The 25,693-nt window shown below is 40.5% G+C and overlaps 1 protein-coding gene across 1 annotated transcript; it reads left to right on the top strand.

The window, feature by feature from the left end:
• The first annotated feature begins 309 nt into the window (after window positions 1–309).
• FZD6 (frizzled class receptor 6) lies at window positions 310–25,046 on the top strand. The gene is given in 7 exon segments (XM_008935110.1): window positions 310–416; window positions 418–478; window positions 18,733–18,929; window positions 19,472–20,489; window positions 22,573–22,721; window positions 23,963–24,391; window positions 24,890–25,046. Coding segments are annotated over 7 exon segments (2,118 nt in total).
• Window positions 25,047–25,693: the final 647 nt, after the last annotated feature.

Genomic DNA, 25,693 nt, shown 5'->3' on the forward strand with positions numbered 1-25,693 from the left:
CGAGCCTGTGCGGAGACCGGGTTCGGCCCTCGGAAGCCGGCTGGGCTCTGCCGTTAATTACTCTGTTCTGGCTTTTCCCGCTTCTGCAGCGTCCGGGCTGGAGGAAGGAGGGATTTGGTTAAACAGCGGCAAGCCGAGATGGGGAAGCACCTGACGCCGCGGTGAGGACTTTCTCTGGTGGTCTGTGTGCCGTGGTGCCCCTGCCCTGTGCCGGAACGGCGGATGAGGATGAGTGGCTTCATCCTTGTGCGAAGCCAGTCTGTCTGACTACTGAGCAGAGCTATGTGCTGAAGTGGAGATCCTGACAAAATGGGAGTACTCCTGTTCTCTGCAACTTGCAGTTTACTTGTAACTGTGGTGCAAGGGCACAGTTTATTCACGTGTGAGCCAATTACTATATCCAGATGTTCAGGAATGAACTTTTTTCCCAAACATCATGCGGCACTATGATCAGGACACAGCTGCTCTCCAAATGGAGGTAAGTTCTGCGACCCCTACTGTAGCATGTAAATAAACACTGTGAAACAGCCTTTTTTTGTCATTGAGAAATGGCGCTGTGATATCTGTTGCACCTTATCATTACAAGGCAGATAAAGTTTAGTGACTAGATGCTTCTTTAAATCTTTTTGGAGTGAAGTAGAGCTGCTTGGTCTTGTAAGGGAGCTGTAGGCACCTCCTCCCGCTACGCCTCGGATCCTGTGTTGGAGTGGAAGAGGAATGGGTGTAACAGCAGTGTGGCTATTCAGAGCTCTTTGGCAGAGCTGGTCACGTACAGCTCCCACACCTCACTGGTATGCAGAGCAATTCTTGAAAATTCTCCGAGGACGTAGCTTATGATATCCTGGCCTGCCTGAACTTGGGTAGTGCAAGAATAATGTTTAGAAGTTGCTCTTTGTTCGTCTCTTGTCTACACCTACTGAAGAGAAGTACCTAAACTTAGCCCTATTCTCCATTGTGGCTTTTGCATTCTGTTGTGTTCTGAATGCATGCTGAAACTCCTGACTAAAAGAGCAACTTTCCTCGTTTATTTTTTGTTGGATGTGTTTTTTTGGTGTGGTGGGGTTTTGTTGTTTGTTTTTTTTTTTTTTTTTTTAACTAAAGTCAAACACTTTTTTTAGCTGAACTGACTGTAACATATGGGCCCCTTGAGAATATGCCACCTTGTGGAAAGGCTTTGCCGATAGCAATAAAGGGCCACAGCCTCTCTGGGTGAGAGGCTTGTAAAACAAGTTTTAAACCTGTTTTAATAATGGCTTTTCAGCAGTAAGAGCAGGGGGAGCATCTTAACAGAGGCCTCGAAAAGCTTACCATCTTGTGCTGGGCAGGGAGTGAAACAAGTGAGCTGAAAGTTAAGAAGTTTCTGGTTTAAAAATAAAAATAAGTTATAAGTGGTATTGGAGGTGACTACTATTACTAAAATCTTATTTGCATATTCTTTACTGAGCTTGGAGGAGGAGCTTCATTCAGTTGCCAAAACGTTTTATCAGTGTTGCTTGGGATAGTCAGGATTCCCTGTTTGGCCTCTAGCTGCCAGTCTGGAAGGGCACAGTCTTGCATCATGTTTGCCAGCCCCGTGTAGGTGTGTGGGAAATACTGGTATCAGAAGTTAAGACACCTATATGCAAGCAACTGAATTCAACTGCAGATTCAGATAAATTGTAGGCTTATAAATTGGAAGGCAGGCTATAGGCTTCAGCTGTGAACTCTGTGCAGTGCCTTTTCCAGTCATCACTGGTCAGGAATGCTTTCTGCAGTGTCTGCTCCTTTATCTCATCAAGTATGCTGCTGGATCTTAGTTGGTGTGTCTTAACTACAACTGTTGAGCCAGCTTGTGTCAGTATTCGTGCCTTCCAGTCATGCTGCTGTTACAGCAGAGACCACAGAGCCATTTTTATTAGTTTGCTGTGACTTCTCTGAACTGTCTGTGTTAATTACCTGCTTCCATAGAGCTATGTCATGAAAACTTCATAGCAGTGAGAAGTTTGGTTGTTTTCTTTCCTTGTCCATCCCGTCTCCTTTATAACCACCTACGATTACTCAGCCAGCTGACTGGAACAACAGTGTCTATGAGGATTTGATTTCCCTGCTCTGTTTCATTGCCTTCCTAGTGTCCTGTCTAATTCAGTATACTTCTCTCCTGTTGTGCAGACATTTCTAGACTACTTAGTATGTGTGTATGCTGATCTGCCTGCCCATATTTGTGATTCAGCAGTGCTGATTGACTGCTTGGTCAAACTGATTTTTTCAGGCAGCTGTTTTACTGGAAGCTTCCTCCTGTTCTGTATGCAGCTTGTGTTGAATCTGTTGATCACCATCAGATTGGAGTTAATCTGGTAATCTTAGGATGGTTCACTGTTGGGCCCTTTTTTCTGAGGGAGATCAGTGTGAATCCGTGTGACTTTTGCAGTTTGCTGTGATTCAATGTGACATTCAGTAGTGGCACCAGTAGAGTTTGTCCATGGTTGATAGTAACAGGGAACCTTTGCAAGATTGTCAAAGGATTCTGCTTTTCAGGGGACTTGGTGCTGCAGCAGGGAGGAGGAGCTATTAACTTCGGGAATATTGTTTCATTTCATTTTGCAGCCATAAAGAGGCAGTGATTGGGAGGTGGAGGAGACTTCTGTTGTTTTAAGAGCTTGAATGTTTCTGTAATTGGTAGTACAAACTTTGTTCATACCAAAGAAAGAATTTTAATAGCATGTTGGCTAAAACCTCATTCGTTTGATCCTCAGTAGGAATGCTTAAAGGCTTTGGTTTTTAATTCCCTCTCACTTTTTCCTCTCCCCACAGCCTGTTCTCAAGACTGGGCATGGTCTCAGGGTGTAAACACGGCCCTTTGAGATTGATTCTTCTAATGTTTTCCTCACTTTATCTTAACTGACTTTGAGCAGGCTGCTTAAAAGTGCAATCCCAAGGCACGTGGTAAAAATTTCTTTGAGAAATGGAGGTATTTTGTGCAGAAAGGGCCTCGATTTTAGCCCTGTTTTCTGCTCCTATCCCCTCTGGAAGCTTCCTCCCATTACTTAGAGTATTTACTCCCAGAAAGAATGAAGATTTGTCAAGAGGACAAGTCTCCCCTGAAGATGAAGTTCACTCTCCAAAACTGTGTTAACTCTCCTGTGTCCCACTCTGGAGACTCTACAGTCATTTCTGCTGTAGAGAGACTTGTGTAGCTAGAAGAGCTGTGTTTTCCATCTGCTGGAGCACAGAGACTTCTGTACAGTTTCTCTACTTTCTGAAAAGGAGTTTAAGGGGCATTTCTGGGATGGTGTCTTCATAGTAATCCTCCAGGAAAGGGTGTTGTAGGGCCACTGTCTTAGGAGGTGGTTGTCCTCCAGGACATGGGCTGATCCATGGTCTTATATTTTTACCTTGTATAGCAGCTCTTCATAATGGTGTGCCAGAAACTAGAACACTGAAGTGATGAGAGCAGGAAAAGAATAACTCAATATTATGGCCTCTGTTACCTGCTCAGACTGGGAGGCTTAGTCTGGGCCCTTAAGACTTCCTGACCTAGGTAACATCCATGGGTCTGGAGAAGTGCAAAAGCAAATGGCTTGCCAGTGAGTTTTTGAGTGGATTATACAAAACGGTGGAAAATGTCCCACAGAGAACAAAGTACCTCAGAGAAACTGAAAAAATGATTCAGTAGCGAGTTTTCTGTTCACTGTTGAGTTCACGACTGTGCACCAGAATGTGTGTCTGTGTGTGTGTATGGAGAGTTCAGTGCCACCAGCTACAGCAGTGGGAGAAATTGTGTGAGAACTAGGATGGATTTAAACTAACAAAACCAGTTTGAAGTGGATTGAGAAATACCTTCAAAAACCTAGTACTGAAGTTCTGTCACTTAAAATTTTTAATTGCCTCATTTGCTTCCCCCAAACATAAATTTACAAGTAATTCAGTATGAAGATACTTCCAAAAACTGGAAACTTGGTGTGTGGCAAGCTTAGATCAGTACATGTATATGTGCATGTATACACACAGGGAGGACAAAGCTGTCCACCTTGTGTAGGTTGGGAGGTTTAGGGAAATAAGTTCTGTTTTGTGTAGCAGGTTGTTCCTAGGATGTTCTGCAAAATGGCACCCATGTGAATTTCCTGACACCTCTACAGACAGGCACCCTGCCTCTCCATCTTACTCCATACTAGCAGTGCATGGTTTAATATGTGAACCAGTAGTACTTAAAGCTTAAATCTCTCTGCTCTTAAATTTTCAGTAGCTCAGCTTCCATGAGGAAAGTTATCAATATTCTCTGCCTTACATTACATTTGTCCCTGATACTGCCTCAGAGCTGAAGTTGGAGGAACTGTAGAGGTGTGGACATTGACCCAATGGAACAAGCACAAGGGGCTCCGTAACTAATATTTTACTTGCAAGATTTTTGCTGTTTCTTTACCATAAGTCATGGGTACTACTGGGCAGGGAAGGCTTGTGTAAAAAGTGGTAAATGTAGTGTGCTGTGCATCATATATTATTCAGGACAAACTAGGGTAACTTTTCTAGATTATCAGAACAAAGCAGTGGTCACAAAAGAATTTGTTGGTGAAACAGCTAAATTGCTGCTTCTTAAATGAAAGTTGGCAAATGCCAAGTTTTTTTTTTATCAACACTTCATATGGTTCAAGGGAAATACAAAGCTGTACGACTGACTTCTGTGCTGGATAAGTCCCTAGAAATACAAAATAGTTGGACATGAATAATTCTGTTTTCAGTGTCACCATGTCACTTGTAGAAAAGTTTTGGCTAAGGGATCAAAACCACATGAATCAGACACAGCTGTGTAACTCTGTACAGTACCATACAAATTTGGGAAGTGTGCTTTCATGTTTGCACTCTCTTGGTTGCAAGTGTTACAAAAAAAAAACCCCTAGGTCATTGTTAGTTCTTACAGTGGTTCTCACAAAAGCACATTCACACGATTCCTGTGGGTGCACTAAATTAAAGTCACTAAAAAAATGTTCATTGCCAGCAGTACTGAGGCCCTTCATCACGCGTGGTTAACTTGTGCAGATTGTCTGGACCCAGGCAGGTGAGTGTGTGTAATCTTGTGTGTGTCGGTCATCTGCAGAGTCTGATGCTGCTTTGTGTGAGCAGTGTTCCCCGTCCGCCTGGCCATGTGAACAGCCCTGCCTTGTAGTGAAGAGGTGCTGCTTTGAATGCATGGGGGCCCAAAGGGGCCCAGGCTTGATGAAGAGGGGCCACTGGAGCTCACTGAGGTGGTGCTGACAGTGTGATTCCCAGAGCCTCGTCTTTATCCGTGTTCAGAGGCTAAGTTCTACGCTAGCAAATAATTGGGTGTTAGAAGAGTGGATCACTGGATAGAGTTGTTAGTTGTTGTTAGCACACTTCTTACCTGTCCACTGCATGAGACTAAGGGGTTTTACTACAGAGTAGATTTAGGCTGGTCCTACTCTGCATGGGGTCTGAAGTTGGCCTATGGAAGGCTGTCTTCCAAACCTTTCTCACCGGCAGACCTTTCTGGGCAATAATGTGGTATGCCCTGCTTAGTTGCCTGCAAACTGCTGTCCCTTCCACAGTGCCCTCTCTAATTTTCATGTGTAGCTGCAAGCCCTGGTGGTTTGAGTCTTGTTGTGCAGCTTGTCTCCCGCTCCCTCTTCTCCACACTTGTATGCCAAGTCATTGACAAGGCACCATAGGTGTGGATGGATTTACTCCTGTGGCTGTAGCCTACTCCAGGAGGACACCTGTGAATGGATCATGCAAGCTTCCCTAAGGCTGTTTCTATACAGAAGGAAAACATGGATAGAGCTACTGAGTTTGGAACTGCTTTGCCTTTGTTGACAGGATGTGATTAGGGCTTGGAAGCTGATCCCAGACTGATAGGAACACATCAGCCTTGGAGTTGAGGAAAGCCAGCAGTGGGTGTGAAGCTTTCAGACATACCAGCTTCAAAGATATCTTTTTATTTGTCCTTACGCTTCACCATCCATTTCCAAGATCATCTCCATGGTTTTTAGGTGGCGGCTCTTGCCCTGTGTTACTTCATGAGCTTCACTGGCCGGTAGCAAATCACGATAGGGAGGACAAGTCTGCTAAGAGTGATATGGTAACCACAATTACAAAGGTTATTCTTCACCATATCTTCCTTTGAATAGTAGACAAGTGGACAAAATTGTATACCATTGTGTATAGGTGGCCCACACTGATTTTTCTCTCTGCTATCCATGAGTTGTCAAACTGTGTGGCATCAGGCATCTCATTAGCAGCTCAAGTCCAGTGAATTGGCTGATGGCAGCTCTGGGCAACAGTAAATTGATTGTCTTGCAGGCATTGGTGAACCACCAAGGTACGTTTGTGGCCATCTTTGCAAGGCTTGCAGTGTTTGTCTTCTACAAACCTAGCCTAAGAGCGGAAGAGGATTCTGATACCTTGTTTCTGAAGAGGGTTTTGTAGTGTTTAGGTGCCTGCCTGCAGCTGTGAGACATGCTCTTTGTCCACAGTGCTGTACGGAGCCCAGGCCCTTATTGCGTGCAGGGGGGGGCAGAATGTAAGTTTAGTTTTCCTACTTGCAAGAGGGATGTGATGTTCAGGATGTCATCTGTGCCTTTGTTGATAAAGATCACAAAAAGCAAATGGTCCAGGAAAGGAGTGCATAGAATAGGGGGTGTGGTGAAATGTCCACACTTTCTTTTCCAATGTGACAATGCAGTGATTAAATACAATGATTTGTAAAACTGCTGTTGGGTCATCTGTAGTTCTGTAGCTCATTCTAAAGGAGAGGGTAGGAGTGTCTGCACCACAAATTTCCTGCCTTTTTCTTTCTCTCACAACATTTGCTGTTGGTACACCAGCCCTTTGGGGCAACCATAGCTGCTTTGTCTTCTGCTGCCTTTCTGGACCTTTTCTGTGTATTGCGTAGAGCTTTATGCTCTATAAGCATTTATGCTCATATAAGCGAATGGCATTTCGCTTGCCAGAGGAAAAGATGCTTATGCCTGCCCTCTTCTTCTGAACTGCATGGTGGAGACAAGTGGAGACTTGCTTTCTGCTAAGCTACTAGAAGGGGAGATGTGCAGGGGGGGCTTAAGAGCTGTGTGAGCAGCTACTGTAAATGGGGGGAAGGAAACCTGTTGTGATAGAGGCATAGGGGACAGGCGTGAATAATCACTCTGCAGGTCCTCTTAGCAAAGATACCTGCTACCTACTCCTTTCCATCCCTGTAGTGAAACAGATGAGAGCTTCCTGGGGGGAAAAATGTTATCCATCTTTCCCGTGCTTCCAGTAGATCAGGTTGTCTCAGAGAATAACCACATCCTTCCCAGTTTGGCTCATACCGTATTCCCTAGAGGGCCTGCCCAACCAGATTCCTTCAGTCCCAGTAACTACTGCCACAAAGCACTTGATGGTCATACTCTCCACACATTTATCCTGCATACAAAAATGGAAAGCAGCTTTTCAGAGAGTGCCTGTGCCCATGCAGCTTCATGATGGCCTAGCAGTGCCAAATAACCCAGACTCCATGCCCCAGCTCTGTACTGCTTAGCTTGAGCTAGTGCTCTTGCTAGGAAGGTACAAGGTGCACCATTTTAAGCAAAGCTTAAGAATCCAGCTGAGTGGGGGAATCTCTCAGAGGAGTGCACTTCGAGCTACAGAATGTTATATACTGAAAGTTAATGTGGCCCACAGATCATAAGCTGAACGGGTAGAAGAAAAGGTGACCTCGAGTTCTTGGAGCAGGAGAAATAGGGAAGGTAATGGGAGGGAAAGGCACTGTGGCCAACAAAGTGGGCACTGTGGGCTAGTAGTGATAAGGAAACTGGTTAATACAGGTGTTCAGAACTGGGGGAGAACAGGAGGGGTCCCAGCAGCTACCTTGCTGTGGTGAGCATGCTGTGGGCCACCCTCCCTTGGGTGCTGAAGTGCTTGTGGATGGGTGTAAATAGTGATCATTGGTAAGGATGGAGATCCCTCTGGGATCGGGGTGAGTTCTAACAGGGCTTCATGCACCTGCCCCACTGGTTGCTGCTGTGTGCAACCGTTCAGCAGTTCTGGCGAGAAATGGAAGGTCTGAAGAGATTGGCACCTTTTATCATGTCTAAAGCCTCATGATCCTTTACCAGTTGGGCAGCAGGGTGGGCCAAGAGCTGCTTTGGTGCTTTTCCATGTCCTTGGTGAGCCTGCCAGTGACTACTTGCACAGAGTTGTTTCTTTGTCGTGCCTTTGCCAGGGCCACCTGAGCTGCAAGGTGCTGCAGCATCACCTCAGGGATGACCTCCCCAGGGTGTGTGCTGCTTTTTGCCTGCAGCAGTCTAGGAATGAGATGCTGGGGGAAGGGGGAGAAGGAAGAGCTGCCATTGCATATGCCTCTTATGCAGAGGTGGATGCATCCTTCTCTTTATCAGAGACATCTGTGAAAGAGAAGACAAGCAAATAAGAGTCCTTGACTGCCTGTGAGGTTACAGTACAATAACATGGCTGGTGACCTTCCTACAGCCCCTTACTTCTCATGGGTGAAGGTTTCTGTCGTGTGATGGAGGTGCTGAGGGTGTGCCCATTTCTCTTTAGACTGGCACCTGTGAAGAGTGGTGAAAGCTCGCACCAGGTTGTACTATTGAGCAGCAATAAGTTACTTCTCCGCCACAGCAGGCAATGAACTGTTGGGAAACTGTCCCTCCCTTGGCTCTTTGATCTCACTAGCAGGAGAAGGCAGGGTGTTTAAGGTGTCAAGGATTTGGGTGGAGATTTTGGAGGGATGGAGGAGAGACGGAGACGGCGAGTGCAGAAAGAGGCTGCTGTAGTAACATCATTAGCTTTGTTAAGGGAGCCCTTTCTACTATTTGGATATCTTGCATTTGAAGGAGGGAAGAGGTGATCATGGAATAATGGAGTAAAGGAATTGGCTTCTTTCCTTACCAGCTGCCTCATTGCTCCTTTAGAATTTGGATAATTTAAAAAATATTATTTAAAACCAAGTTGTTTTTCCTGCTTTCTTGCCTCTCAGGTTGGCCTCTGTATCAGAATAAATAAAAATGAAAGAGTGACTAAAAGTTAATAAATAAAAGTAATTTAATTAAGATGCATACAAATGCTGACAGAGCAAAAATCTGTAAGTACTCAGGTTATAATTGTTTTAGACATTTTATCTTCATAAAATAAATAAATGAACAAAAATTACACAAAAGAAATATACCTCTGTGGAAGATAAGTGTTTGTGGAAAACAGTTCTTATGAATGAATTATCACTTTTTTTAAGAGGAGATTTTATGTATATCTTTTTAAAAATATTAAGTACTGCTTTTTCTATTACAATAATGATCTACTCATAATAAAAATAAATAATTAATAGTTCTATGTTTTCAAGCTGCAGTGAAGGTGATAGCCGTAGAAGTGTTTTTCCCTTTTGCATGCGCACTGATCTTCCCAGAAGCAGTTAGTTTACAGAAGATTACTGTGGATCAAAACTTGTGGCAGAGGTGGATACTAAGTATAGAGAAGGTTGGCTGGGGTGAAAGCTTCCCAAACACAGACAGACTGAGGCTTCCATCTAGTTTTCCATTGTTCTTTTGAACTGTATCTGGTTTGTGGCTCAGACTTTGAGATCATTTGTTTCTAGTGCTCAGAACTGGCTTTCTTGCCATCCTGGTAACTCTGTGGTGGTAAAGGGTGTGGAATGCTCTGGTGTTCTAGTACGTGCATAGCTTGGGTTTAGAAAAGGGGAGCTCAGTAACTAGTGGTGAAGAGGCCTGGTGGTCCCTTCCAGGCTGAGCTGGCAGTGACAGGTAAATCTCTAACTGCAGTTGACATGGCTTTCTGGCAGAGTAAGGTCTCTTACTTTTCTCTTTTCATCCTGTATCACTTTATTTAAGATACTTAAGTACTCAGCAGAACAGGATCCCCAGTTTCTCTCCCATGCGCTGACCAGTCACTTACTGAGCTATTGACTTAAACCTCCTTTTTTTTTAAGACTGCTTAAATTTTTATTTTATATCCTAATGGATGTGTCTAAACATGGATCCCTGAGCATTCTGAGAATTAGTTTGTTTCATAAATGGTGCCTCAGAGCCTGAAGATACACACTGTTTGATTCCTGCTCCTCTTGAGCATTTTCTTCTGGCTGTGAAGTTATCTTTGCTTCCTGAATTCTGTGAATGTTGGTCTTGGGTGCTTTGCTGTGAGGACATCAGATAGGGGAGCTGCTGTGAGGACTTCGTGCGGTGCCTGGAAGGCATCACAAGTTTCTGTTGCGATGGGGTGTCCCCTTTGTGGATCTGGCTCTTGATTGCCTTGCTTGATGTCACAGAAGACTGACAGAAGGTTGCTTGAGAAGGTCAGCCTTGTCATGACAGGGATTTTCCTGACTTAGTTTGAGTGAAGTAGGCAAGTAAGAAAGCACAGTGCAGTGTTGCTGTTCTGGTAACTCAACTAAAGTATGTCTCCATGCTCACAGAGGCAGAGGGAAACATGAATCCAGTCTGACTTTTTGGAACCAGAGCAGTAATGACTTCTGCTGAAACTCCCTTCAGATGAGGAGCTTTTTTTATAGATAACAGGTAGTCTAGCAAGCTAGAGTATTACAGGTAATCTTCTATATTGTATTCTATACAAAGTTCACTAATCCATTTATTCCTGTAATATACAACAAATACATGAAGAATTTAAGATGATTTTGAGGTTCTTCAACTACCACAGTTCAGATGTAATGAAGCTCTGTCTAGACTTTAGATGTTTGAGGGCCTGCAGTATACTTCATACTTGTCTGTCTTTTGTGCTTTGTATAGTATATATGGAGATAAAACCATATATAATTGAAAACTTTGTACAAATAGATTAGTTCTGTAATACTTGGGAAAACTCTTGTGTTTGTTTTGGATGGTAAACTGCAGAGGCTGGAATAGCTATAATTCAGGGCAAGCTATAATTTAGGTTAGAACCACAAAATACAGAGAATTTTGCTAATAAACTATTTTGGAAAGAATTAGAATACTTGTACTTTAGTTTGCTTCAGAATTACTTAGTGAAATGTAGTATTCCTGTTTCTATTGTTTCTAACTTTTGCTATAGTTAAAAATATCAGGATGTATGTATTTTTTACCTTGCACTTAAAAATACTTAAAGGGGAAGTATGGCACTAAGTCATTTTACTACAGAAAGAAGTGCTGTAGCTGCTAGTTAATGCAAAACAGTTTGGAGCCCACTGAAGTGAAAAGCAGAACCACCTCCTTTATCTTCTGTGCACGTGGCTGTGTGTACTGGTAATGGCATCTTTAGTGCCCAGTTGTGGTGTTTTGTGGTTGGTTAGTTTGTTTTGGGGGGGTTGGTTTTTTTGTTTGGCTGCCTTGCTGCCCTACTGACCTGTGAAAACCTTCTCCCATGTCCTTACCCTGGCTGGATTTCTGATTAATATTCTCATCAACTTTGAACAACTAGTATGAAGATTCAGACCTGAATGTAGAAATCAAAGTACGTTGCATGGGTAGGGGTGAATGAGAGTGAAGCGTGTGCAGTCATTCCTGTGCTTTTGTTGCAAATGCATTGGACGTTTAGAGAGCAATCCAGCTCGTGGAGCAGTTGCACAGCCTGGGATCTGAACTGATGTGTGGCCACCTCAACTTAGAAGCATGTGATGGAGTTCTGGCCCACTGAGTCTGTGCCACATGGGCACCTGACTGCTTGCTGCTCGGTCCCTGAGCCACTGGAGTTTACAGCAGAGTGGTTTTTAGTGCTAGCTGCCACCTGATTTTGCCTTCTAAATGGTGGTGCCTCAGGGGCTGCCTGGTTGGCAGCTACCACACCTGTGTGGCGGTGGGAGGAGCAGACTGTGGGGAACAGTTCTGCTGATCAACTGCTGCAAGTTAAGCTGTCCCCGTGCTTTGTTCCAGAGCCCTTTGGAAGTCCAAGTACACGTTGCCTTTGCTGTTCATTTGAAGGACAAAGATGAAAGCTCATATCTTTGCAAACACATTTCATTGGAGAATAACATTGTTTTGTCCACTTGCTTGTTTACTAAGCTTTTCTTTCCTTGTTTGGTGTTTTTTTCCCCCTTCAGTTCCTTGAATTCCAGGTTGTCCTTGAGCAGGAAATTTGTTGTCTTTTAAACTATGGGGATAATCTATTTTCTATTCTCACAAAATATTTTGTTCTTATCTCTGAACATGCTGAACCAATTACAGTTTTCAAAATGTTTGTCAAGCTTTTAAATTAAACATGATTGCATTTGCCAAAATTTTACTGTGAAAGCTGCAGAAAGTTATGCTGCTTTGTTTAAGAGCGTCTTATTAAGAGTCAAATGCATGTGTTTTTGATGGTTTTCTTTTACCTCTGTCAAATAAGTATGCATTAATTATGTGCATTAAACTCATATGTATTCATATCTAAAATACCTTATTCCTACTAGTAAATTTCAGTCTTTAAAACCTTTTGTTGTAGAGGAGTTACCCATGTAATTTTAACTGAGCTTAACAAATAGGTTATGACTGATGTATGCTTCTGGCAGCAATAGTTGATCATTACCCACAGCTTAGGTAGTGACATGGAGTATGTGGGCCCTCAAATTAGTTCATACTGTCTTCGTTGGTAGTTCGAAGGATGGTTGACATTGCACTGACGTTCATGAGCTGCACCCACATTTCTCTTTTGCACTGTGCTGTTAAGTAGTAACTTCTAGCAGACTTGCAGCAACAAGACACTGACTCTTAAAAGGCCTTAGCCTCCTGCAAAATAGCTTCTAAATCCTTACATACCAACTTAAAAGTGTCTTTAACCTGCCTTTGATCTAAATCCATCAATGTTCTTCCAATAGGAAGAACTTAGTCTTTTCTCAACCTTGCTTTGAATCTAATTGAATTTAACATTTTTAGCCTTCTTTTAGTTGCATGTGTTATCATTTATTTATCATTACTCACTTAATTGTACGTGAATGGGAAGTCAGAGGCTTCTGGCAGCTGCTTCACTGTGGTCATCAGTGGATCACAACCCTTGCCAGCCTGTCTAGGAAGAGTATGAAGGGCACTGGGGTATGACTCTAGTCTCATTCACATCCAGTCCAGAATAACTCTATTGAAACAGTCGTGCAGGACTGAATCAACTGGGCCATACTTGTTCCACTGGGTTTCACAAATAACAATGTGTATCTTGAATGTAGGTAGGAACGTGGGTTATACAGTGTAGTATATTTGTAGAAATTCAGATTGAAGCCCATGTTTGCTTCCAAGATTGAAATACAGAATTAGGTAAGTGACAAGGTTGTAATGTTGTTGCTTTAGGTCACAAGATTCATATCAAACCATGAAACAGGTACCATTACTTAACTTTGAGACAGTATCTCTCATTGTTTAACTTATTTAACCTTGGTGCTAACTAGATTAACTAAGCTAAATGTTTTAGCTTGGTAGCTAGACCTGAGCAGTCAGGAGAGTAGTTTGTTAGTGTCTTAAATATTGGCTCCAATGGCTAAACAAAGGCTCTGACCCTCTGTGTTGCTCATCATTTCAGGCTATTTCCTGTCTCTTACAACCAAGGTTTGCAACAGCTGATTGTGACAGAGACCTTTATATTTTGATCCACTGTTTTCTGTAATATTTAAGTATTTCTGTGACATTAATCAGCAGAATACAGGAGAGTATTACTAGTTTTGATATATGTTACTAGTTACCATACCTCCCAGCCCTAGAGACATCTGATAATCTCTGGTAATACTTTTCTGTAGGATGAAACTGAGATGAGCTAGGACAGAGCATCTGCACTCTCTGCCTGAAATAATGAGCTTGTTTCTGTTGTGTCTTGCACTTGTAAGCCTGCTAAGCACAAAACAGAGAAGCACGCTGAGCACAAGATTCACATACAGTTGTAGGTTGCAATTTACTTGTGTGTAGAGTATATTGCACCTAGCCTTTTATTCTGTACTCAGTACCACTTGTTCTCGGTCATCTCAGTTGTGTTATTGTTTGTAGGACCACACCATAAGGATTTCTGAGAGAGTTTGGCTTTGTCTCTGGAGAAAATAGGACAGATGTACTTCCTAAAGAATCTAGGATTTACTAAGTAAGTTGTGCAGTGCAAAGGATACTCCTCTCACTGCCTAGTGATGTGCTGCTCCCTTTGATTATTTGGCTGTATTCACAGCCCACAGTGGGTACGTGGTTGCCTCGTGGGGTTCAGCTCAGACTGCTTTACACTGTGAGGCTTCTGTGTGGGGTGCGTGCCCCTCTTCTACTCTGTGCTGACAGTGCAGTGGGAAGTTTGTGCCCCACAGTCCTTGGTTCTTCACTGCTATTGCTTGAGCCAGTACCTGTCCTGTTGCTACAGGCTACTTTGACTTTACAGTCACAGAATCACAGAATGTTATGGGTTGGAAGGGACCTCCAGAGATCGAGTCCAACCCCCCTGCTAGTTTGTTGGGTATTTGGGTTTGGTTTTATTTTGTAAATTGTTAGTGTATTCTAGTTCGCCTTATATTCACTGGGTTTTGCTTCCCATGGGCAGGAAGGTGAGAATTTATATTTTAGGACTTATACTTGCTTTGTGAGGCTCCATTCTTGGTTAAAAGAGTCTGGTTTCACTCTGTTTTTAGCACTGCTCTCACCAAATCTGCAGATTTTAGTCTTCTTGTGACAGGGCAGTGATTGCTAAGGCTAGAAATGCCAAGTGCATTTATTTCCTGGAAGAGCCTATTTCCTGTGATTGTGCCACCCACTTGAGACATCAGTAGATGCAGGTTACTTAGCTAACTGCCTGGGTGAAAAATGGTTGATGCTTGGGGCACCCATGGTGCACATAATGCACCCTTGAAGCAACTGGTTCTTGCTGTCAGTGAGCTTGTGATCTCTGCTTTACACTTTTTGCTTACAGGCCATGCAGCTGGTTTATTTGCAGCTGCAAATGCTTTATTTTTAGTAAGATTTTGCTTTTATGATTTGTCAGGAAATGCAGACCTATTATTTTCTGTAATGAGATGTTTCCAAATTGGCTAGTTGGAAGTGAAGCCCACATTTAAAGATACCTAATTGTTAGCAGAGTTCCAGGCGCAACTCACTACCTCTTCTGCTGTTCTTAAACTGTAAAAGTAGGCTGTTTCTGAAAATAAATCTGCATTTTACAAATCCAGTTTGTGTGGTCGAGGCAAAGCTTTATATTTTACAGGGTGGTTTTTTTTGGTTGAAAGAATTGAGACAACTCCTTGCCTGTAAAATCTATTGGAGTTTTTTGAGGGACTTGATACATTTCTTGAAAGGAGTGATTAGGCCAATATATTATACTTCAATTTTCAAAAAGGCTTTGATATATTCATAACCTTTTTTTTTTTTTTTTTTTTAAGAAACTACGCTGGTGACCCAGTAGGGACTTTGTTTTCCAGTGCCTGCATAAAGAACAAGAAGAAAAGTAGGAATAAATAAATGTTTTGGGGTTTTTTTTCCACAATAAAAAGTATGAAATTATTAGCTGACAGTTTTGTCCTATACCAAATAAATGACTATTTTCCAATAGTCATCTGTAGTGAAGCCTCTGATACACAGCTAGTTTATAAATGACCTAGAAGAGGGATGGGTAGTGAATTTGCTGAGAAAATTGACTAAAGAGTTGCAGAAAGGTCTTGTGGTAGATGCAATTTGACAGTAAAATGGTAGGTTAGTTTCAGAGTTGGTAAATGAAGAGTAATGAATATGGGGAAAAACAACCCCCACTATCCATGCAAGTAGGTGGGCATGGTATCATAGTAGTTACTTTCACTCAGGAATGGGTATTTCTTATCACTCTGTAAATGTGAGGTCAGTGTTCAAACGTAGACAAGGCAACTAGAAGGCAAAGTATACTATGAAAGGAATAGAAATCAAAATCTAAGACATCATTAAGTTAATATCCTAATGTAATATGTAAAGGATAGCAGGATGGCAAAATGAGATGGAAAAAGTAGAGACTAACGTGTTAGCTGTTTGTCAAAACACAAACTAGGCTGCAAAACCAGGAGGTGCAATAAACAAATAAAATGCAGTGTTTTCTAAGTAGTGCCTGATTAAACTATGCAATATACCTTACTGCTGTAGTATTTGACAAAAGATAAAAGCATAAATCCCTGAAGAAGGGATTAGATGGGCTCAAGGTAGCAAGGTCTTTTCAATGCAGTGGTGGTGTTACCACTTGCATCTGGTTTCTAATGGCTTTCAGGGAGCTGGGAGGGATTTCAGTTTGCCATCTTACAGCAGCTTTCCTGCCAGCTGGAGTGAGAATGGGGCAGCCAGTTAAATACATGTTTGGTCTGACTCAGAAGGTCTGCTTGTGTTTTCAGAACATCAAACTTAGTGCTTTCAACTTGTGTTCATGCTTTCAGGTGTCAAAAGGTAAGTATTTTTAGCAAGCTGAAAGAAATACTGTAAGATTACTGAACTGTAAGAAAAATTAATCCTGGTAGCCAAGTCCTTGGGTTTCTACTCTGAATATATTGCAGGTGGAGCATAGCTTTCTTCCTCAAATTTTGCATTTTTGTATTTATCTGTTAAGGCAGTTTTGCATTTAGTTAAAATTTGTTCTTTAAACAACACCAACAACGTGCTGTAGTAGAACTCATGCAAACATTTAATTTTCTCTTGTCACTACTAATACACAGTATTGTTGTGTAGTGATTCTTGGGATATTTTAGCTTTTAAATATCTCTGTATAACAGAAAGTCCCCTAGAAGAGTATCAAGGGAGCAAGTTTACAATATATTAGCTAAGTTGACAAATGTTGTTTAAAAATTGTTAGTTGCTTGTCAAAATAGCTAGTAAAATATACCTGTAGATAAAGTTGGTTTCATAGATAGGATTTTTTTTTTTTTCCAATTCTTGCTTCCTAGAGAAAATATTACTGTTTTACCTAAGTCTGCAAAAGTTCTTGACCGGTATCCCAAAACTTGCTCTAGAAAAGTAATTTTATTTTTTATCAACTGAGATGAACTGTGGATGACAAAAAGGAAGAATATGTGAGTCAAGACAAATCTCTACAGGACTTAATTTCAAAAATAAACTCATTGTCTATGGGAGTTGTATGTGATTACCCAGCCTATTTTCTTTATTTTATCCTAAGTACCAGGAAGAACAGAGCTAACATAAATTAACCATTGGAGCAAATAAAATTTAATCAAAAATAAAAGTAGCATCATAATTACGCAAAGAGAATTTAATTCATTTAGGGTTAACTCCTGACTATTTTTTTTTTTCCATCTGAAGCCACCTAGCATTTAGGAAATAATCCACTTTATGGAAATGTAGCATATTATGCCAGAGTTAGACTCTGTCCTTGTCATAAAATGCGGAAGGCTTGGATTGCTGCAAAGGCAGCTCCAGAGCAGACACCTAGAGGGGGGTCATGCTGCTGTCTGCCCTGTAATGGCATCTGCGGGTGCAGCCCACAGCTGGAGTGCTCTGGAGGGGAGTGCCACCAACGTGGTTGTGGTGTTTTATTCCACAGGATGTTCTTATGTTATCCTTGCTCTGCCTTACCTTCTCCCTTCTCCCCTCCCCACATATTCCTGTTTATTACAAAGGTCTCTTGAGGATTTGTAGAGATTCCATTTTGAAGGGGAAAACTTCTGTGTCAATGGCCTTTCTTCTAAGCTGCACACTCAGCAGTAAGACTTGATCTTTTGGGTGTGGATGTGTATGCATTTGCTTTACTTAAAAGCTGGCAAAAGTAAGGATGCTATTCTGGACTCGCCATTCAATCCTTCTGTTACCAGTCATTGGCTAAATATTTGAGACATAGCTGTTAATGACAAAGAATTAAATAAAATTATCACTGACTAAAAATCTTATTAAAAACCTTTCATAAGAGTCACAGAATGGAAGGGGTTGGAAGGGAACAGTCTGGTTCATCCCCCCTGCTAAAGCAGGTTCACCAAGAGCAGGTTGCACAGGATCGTATCCAGGCAGGTTTTGCCTACTTTGAAAAATTAATGGAGCATCTCTGTTTATCAGCACATTTTAAAGCGTGTTAAATATTGTTTCAGCTTTCCCGATGCATGAATTTGACTATTTACATGTGATACAGAGATTCCTTTTTCCTGAAATACAAGAAGCATTTAATCAAAAGTCCTTTCTTAAAAAAGGACTTGGACTGACATGATCCTGCAGAAGAGTTTCATCCTCAGCCATGGGTTAGTTACCTCAGAATGATGTTTAAATTGGCTTGTGTTACTCCCAGTCATCAGTTACTCACCTCCTGGTGCTCAGTAATAAAGGTAGATAAATAGTCTGTTATGTTGAGATTTTGAGAGGCAGTGTTTCAGAAATGAGGAATAATAAGATTTGGACCTCATTGACCAAAAAAAACCCCAAACCTCTCTAGTATGAGAGAAGGTGATGAGTGCAACACACCACTTAGGACTGACAATATGATTTCTACAGGGAGAGACAGAGCCTTAAAAATCTCAGGGCATGCACTTGGAGGCTGACTGGTGTACATAGGAACTTAATGTTTTACCCTGTTTTTTAAAAATCTTTGGCTTATATAATAGCTTTCAGATTTCTAATATTGTCAAAGAAGAAAAATGAATTTTGAATAGCTGCAGATTGGCCAAGATCCAGAGGTAGGGGCTGGTCTGGAAGTGGTAATGGAGCCTCTCACGGCTCAGGCCGTCAGGTTTTGCTCCTTCACAGCTGCTGAACAAACACTATTTTCTAGTGTCTTTTTCAAACCCCTAGGGGAACACATGTAAGCCATAGTGATGAAAGTTAGTTTTGATGCCTAGAACTCGCTTTTTAAAATTACTGACTGAGGCCTTTTTCTTTCCCATAGCCTTTTCTTACACTTATGAATCTTCACTGTTCACCAGACGTCCACACGTTTCTGTGCAAAGCCTTTGTCCCTGCCTGCCTGGAGCAAGTTCACGTGGTTCAGCCTTGCCGAAGCCTCTGTGAGAAAGTGTATTCTGACTGTAAGCACCTGATGGACACTTTTGGAATCATATGGCCTGAAGAGCTGGAATGTACCAGGTGGGGTATTATGTTGACATGTGGTGAGGTGTGATCTTTTCATATTTGACCCAGACTGAGTTGAAAATCCAAGGTAGAATATGTGAAATACTAGTCATCAGTTAATTTCAGATATTGTCAACCTTTGTTTTTTCCGTGATTTGAGCTTGCATTTTGCCAAAATCATTTGGTGTCTCCAACAATCTACTTTTATCCAGATTTTTAAACAAACTACTGTAAATATTTTTCTGTACATAAGTAAAAGTTTAGTAGAATTTAAGACTCTAAAAGAACAATTGCAATTTGAGTAGTGGTTCATAAGAAAGAAAACGGCTAGAGAACAGCAATTAAATAGCTGTGTTTGAATAGTTTTATAAACTGATGGTATTTGACATCTGTTTTTAAAATGCCCATGTGATTTTTTTCGTATAATGCACATTTTGCATTATTTACAAAATTTAACTGCTTAGAATGAGATTGTTTGTTTGTTTGTTTTTCTAAGAAATAACCGTTGTTGAGCATGAAGGGTATTAAGGTATTTCCTCTTCTGTTTGTTTATGCAGACTTGTCGATTGTGACGAGGCTGTTCCTGCCACTGCTGCTGTAACCACAAACGTACACGGAACTTGGAAGACCCAGGGCCAGACCCGAAGGGATTATGGATTCTGGTGTCCACGACACCTACACACTACCAATGGACAAGGCTACAAGTTTCTAGGAATTGATCAGTGTGCACCCCCATGTCCCAATATGTACTTCAAAAATTATGAATTGGATGTTGCGAAAAGCTTCATTGGAATAGTTTCCATTTTTTGTCTGTGCGCAACACTTTTCACATTCCTGACTTTCCTAATTGATGTTAAACGGTTTCGGTACCCAGAGAGGCCCATCATATATTACTCTGTCTGTTACAGCATAGTTTCTCTAATGTATTTTATTGGGTTTTTACTTGGGAACAGAACGGCCTGTAACGAGGCCAATGATAAGTTAGAAATTGGAGAAACAGTTGTTCTTGGCTCCCAAAACAAAGCCTGTACTGTTCTTTTCATGGCTTTGTATTTTTTCACTATGGCAGGAACTATATGGTGGGTGATTCTTACAATCACTTGGTTCCTTGCAGCAGGAAGAAAATGGAGCTGTGAAGCTATTGCACAGAAGGCCATGTGGTTCCACACAGTTGCCTGGGGAATACCTGGGTTTCTAACTGTTATGCTCCTTGCAATGAACAAGGTTGAGGGAGACAATATCAGTGGAGTTTGCTTCGTGGGTCTCTATGACCTGGATGCCTCTCTGTACTTCGTGCTTTTGCCGTTATGCCTTTGTGTTTTTTTTGGTCTCTCTCTTCTTTTAGCTGGTATTATTTCTTTAAATCATGTGCGGCAAGTCATACAGCATGATGGCAGAAACCAGGAGAAGCTAAAGAAATTCATGATCCGAATTGGAGTTTTTAGTGGGTTGTACTTGGTGCCACTTGTATCACTTCTTGGATGTTATGTCTATGAACTGGTGAACCGGAAAGTCTGGGAAACGACTTGGGTATTTGACCACTGTGACCAGTACCATATTCCTTGTCCTTACCAGGCAAGTAACAGTGTCCTTTGTAAATAATACTGGAAAATTAATTACCAGAAACCCTTATGCATCGCCATACCTGCTGTGCAGTTAGTAAATTATTCTCACATGAAGTAATCGGCTCAAGAACACGCAGTGACTATTTGCTTTTTAAGTCAAAATTGGTGGTATAATGCTTCTTTGAAATTTTTCGCTTATCAAATTGATGGCACTCAGCAATTATGTTCAAACTCACAGCTCTAAAGGGAATATATAATCTTTACAATATGGGCGCTTCATGTTACAAATTGTGTTGGAGGGAGGATCATTTTTCACAGCATGTGTTCCTAAAAGCAGCTGCTCAGTGCTTAGATGCCTACCACAGTATCAGAGTACCTAAGGTGAATTTTCATCAGTTTCAGCTGAAGCTGAAATTTCAGTTGAAATAATGGTTCTTGAAAATTGCGTCTAAATTGGATTTAAAATGTTACATACAAGTATAGATTTAAAAATGTCTCTCTCCTCCTTTTTTTTTTTTTTCCTTCAAAGCATAGAAGTGTGAAGCCCCTGAAACTGCAAAACAAATTTCCAGTATGTTTTTTCCACGGTAGCTGTCATTTCCAGGGTGATTTTTCAGTTATGTGAAGAAATCTTTAAAAACCCCAACCAATCAAAAAGCAAATAAAAAGAAAAACAAACAGCCCAATGACACTTTGAATTGCAGAGGTGTTTGTATTTAATATTTGACTCTTAAAAGAGATCTTTCTTGAAAAGGCTTTTAAATTAAATCTGCCATGTTCAGTACTCTCTACAGATTAAATCTCTTGTAAGTATCTAAAACTCCCTGCAATTGCAAGAAATTTTTCTTTCCATTTAATAACAAATATAAAGGAAGACACCACCACTGAGGGAAATGCAAGTGTCTCATGTAATCTTTCATTGCTTTGCATTTAGATCATCTATGTTTATACTGCAATAAACTATCATTAAAAAGAGGAAGATAAACAGGCATTATGGCATGAGAAGGCTTGATCCTTCTACATTCTTAGACAACCTCTGTGTCCTCTGTATTGAAGTCAGCATAAAATGAGAGTAGCACAGCTCGCACACTTCTTGATTATTTTTTTTCTTCCATTGCTGTTCTTAACAAATGCACTTTGCCTTCAGTGGGTTTTGCTCTAAGCTCTGTATCAACCTAAATGACACAAAATATAGAAGATTGAAAAAAATACTTTTACGCTTTTTAAAAAAAAACACTTAACTTGTTTTGTAGTGCTTAAATGTGACAGCCTGGCATAATAACACAGAAGGAGGATGTATTTTCAGCATTTAATTAACCTATTGGAAAGAGTAAATAGCAACAGGGAATGGTAGGCAAAGACACACTCAGTGGGATCTGTCCCTGTAGTGAAGGGTAGGTGCAAACTGTGGAGCAGTGTAAAGTGGTGTGCTCAGCCTCAGCTTACCTGAGCTAGCTTGGAGACTCTCACTGCATTGGCCACATCAAAACCAAATCAAAACAAACTTCAGTTTAAGTAGCAAATGTTACCTGGCTAACAAAAATAGTGACTTTCATAGATGGAACTGTCAGATAAGCCAGGTAAGATAAATTTGCAGCATGGGAGCAGAAGATAATAATCTCCTACTGAGGTAAATGTCTCAGCTCCTATGATCCTGTTTTGCAAACGGGTGGATTAATTTTGCAATAAACAGACGACTCCTATGTAGTTCCCTGTGGCTCCTTGAAGATGTTGTCTAATCAGATTAACCCCCATCACTTCCACTTCCTGTTTGTTTTAAGTTGAAGGGATAATTTTTATACACACAAACTGTCCCAGAAGAATTACCTGTTATCCCCCAAATTTTCTTTCCTTGCAATTTAAAAGAAAAAATCTTTCCTTCTGACTAATCTCACTGTGTATTCAGCTGTAGAGGTTAGTGAGGTCTGACTTGACTGTACATGTCAAACACTTGTCTGGAGCACAAGCCTCAACAAAGAACCCGCAGCCCTGAGGAGAAAGTCTCTTTTACATAATTTGTCTTTCTGCATTCAAAAAACAAATCAACAAGTGTGTTTTCTTCTTTGTGTTTATTAAACTTTGTTGTCTTCTAGGCAAAGGCACTAGCAAGACCAGAAATATTTTTGTTTCTGATGAAATATTTGCTGACGTTAATTGTTGGCATATCTCCAGTCTTCTGGGTGGGAAGTAAAAAGACCTGCTCCGAATGGGCCAGTTTCTTCAACAGAAACCGCAAAAGAGAGTAAGAACCATCTCTTTATTCCTGATTTTTAAAGTGTATGCTTTAACATAAGTTGGATTTCAGACATGTTTCTTTAAATATAGCTCAGGTAATTAAAATGTCCTTAGACCCTTTCTCCTTTGGATTGCAGATGCCACATATGGTCATCAGCAAAATTCCATTGGAGTCTGTGGAAGTTTTACATATACAGTGACTTTTTGACAATGTTCAGAAGACAGAAAATATTTTCCCCTTGGGATTTGTTCTTTTTCATAGAGCAGAAGATACATTGTTGCATTAGCATTGGCTAATATGTCTCTGGTTTCCAGCCAAATGGGGGAAGATAATTTCAGCCATCAATTCAGATCCTTTCACATGTTCTGACTACTTTATTTGGCACAGTACTTAGCTGTGTTTACTCTCATACAATAACAGCATTCTCTGCTTTTCTCCTCTGTCAGGCTTGTCTTATTTTAAAATTAATTTTCATTGAACCCTACTTAGTATCACTTTTATTGTATTAATCTGCTCTTCCTTTTTTGCTAAAACAGAATTCAGTTTTATTACTTAATTTTAGAAAATTTATATCTGGATCTAAACAGATGGTAAATGTCATCTCCATTTCTTGTAGCTGTCATTTTTTTCTGTTCCTTCAGATTCCTTGATAATTTCTTTTTAGATTATCTGTCTTACTCATAGTTTTACTTCTTTGGATTTCCCAAGGCAGGAGTCCTTAGGATCCTTTTTTTTTACATCTACATTCCTTGTTGGTGAGCTTATAGCTTCCTTTCCCTCTCCCCTCTTTCTCCATTTCCTGCATAATTTTTCTTGTGTTCCAGTTGTTAACTGCTTTCAGCTATAAGAACCTAAAAATACAGAAGTCAATTTCATAATGTTTACTTTTTTTCCACTTGAACAAGGTTTACAGAAAGTTCATTTGGTAATACAGTTGCTTATGAGCTAATGCTGCTTTTTTCTCTTAGCTAATTAATCTACTGGAGTCATTGGACCTACTTGCAGAAGTAAGAAAGGCAGAAATCTGCTTTATTTAATTGTTCCACAGACATAATTACTTTGGAGCCATTATGATAATTTTTTTTTCTTCCTTTTTTTCCTCATATAATTTTTCCTCATGTTCATTGATGTCCACCTTGGATTCCATCCTTGCTTCTTATTCTTTCACAGTTTTGTGTTTGAAGCTGTATTACATTATACCTAAGGTTATCGTCTTCGTCCAGTTACGTGCCTATATTTTTTTTCAGTCCAATCCGTGAGAGTCGAAGAGTGCTGCAAGAATCATGTGAATTTTTCTTGAGGCACAATTCCAAGGTTAAACATAAAAAGAAGCACTACAAATCAACTTCGCACAGACTGAAAGTCATTTCAAAGTCAATGGGGACGAGTACGGGTGGCACAACAAATCATGGAACTTCTGCAGTAGCAATCACTAACCATGATTACTTGAGCCAAGAAACTGCTGCAGAAATAAAAACCTCTCCAGAGACATCTGAGAAAGAGATTGAGGCAGATGGACCATCAGCCCGAAGAGCTGAGGAAGGTGAAAACAGTGGAGATCAAATGTTATCTGGTTCTAAACTGACCGTGGATCAGGTGGAAAAAAGAAACAAAGCAGATAGCACATGTGATATGAGTAGCTTGGCAGAGAGTATAAAGAGAGCAGGTGAAGGCAGGTAAGGCTCCTTAAGTCAATCTTTTGCTTGTTTTTGTATTAATGCTATTTTTATAAGTGTGTTTATTTCTTCTCTCTGAAGAATTAACTATACTCTCAGTATACAATTAAATGTCAGTAGCTATCAAGAGTACTGTAATTCTTACAGACTGTTTCATAGGGCCACGTATCTTTAGCATGGGTTATTTCAGATTTTTGTAGAGTACTTTTCCTTTTAAGTAGCGAGTGCTGGAGCCTCAGCTTGTAGAATATTCTTGTGTTGTTCAACAGTGACCCTCAAGAAACCTGTGACTGCAGTGCAATTGTTTTGGGAGGTGACAAGTCTGAAAAAGAACAATGATGACTCTAAGCTTGGAAAACTATACAGAACTGTCTTAAGTTCTCTTGGAAAGAATGTAGCTTAAGATACACTTTTAGCAACTACATTATAATGTATCGTTTTTCCAGTGTAATGCACCATGCTTAAAATTGACTCGGTTTTATTTTTCATTGCTTGCAGAATAACTCCTAAAAATGATTTTATTGAATCTCCTCCATTACAAAGCAGCTTTTCCCAAATACCTGATGTCTCTCAGTCAGCCTCTGTACCACTACTTGTCTACTCGGCTTCAGACAGCAGAAGAGAGTTGGATTCAGGAAACAGTTCAAACCTTTGAAGGTTTGAAATTTTCTATGAACAGTTTCAATGTATAATACTGTTACATATATATTCTGTGTTACACTGGAAATAATGGGTATTCTGTGCCTTATTAAAACCCACATATATCTTGCTTTGCACTTAAAAAATATAAGTTTTGTTGTGGGGACAGCTAGCAGTAATGTGCTATATTTAATCCTATCCAGGAATAACGGAAACTGAAGTTCTGTAGCACGTGGCTGGATTGATTAGCAGTCATTTAGGGAAAAGATGAGAAAAACAAGTGTTACTTCCAATACTTTTGTAATGAATTGCATTAAAACAATGCTTAGAGAGCACTGTTATTTTTCAAGGCATAAAAGTTCCATTTGCATCTGTGATATTTTTCAAAACTTGTTAATTTTTGTCTTTTTTTACTGTTTTAAACAGCAGTATCACTTAAGTATACAAAAATTTATAAATACTTTCTAAATTGTCATACGTATCAATTATAGCACTGTTTTACGGTAGCTTGTACACTGAAGATGAAAGGGAATGTGGAATTAAAATGATTTATTTTGTACATAAAAGTGAATTTTGTAAATAATTGACTGCATAAGGTCATCATTTAGAACTACTGTTTTGTATGTGTTGTACAAACTTGGTAAAGGGAACCTGGTTCCGTTA

Source organism: Merops nubicus, unplaced genomic scaffold (assembly GCF_000691845.1).
Source record: "Merops nubicus isolate BGI_N331 unplaced genomic scaffold, ASM69184v1 scaffold40922, whole genome shotgun sequence".
Classification (NCBI taxonomy): Eukaryota; Metazoa; Chordata; class Aves; order Coraciiformes; family Meropidae; genus Merops; species Merops nubicus.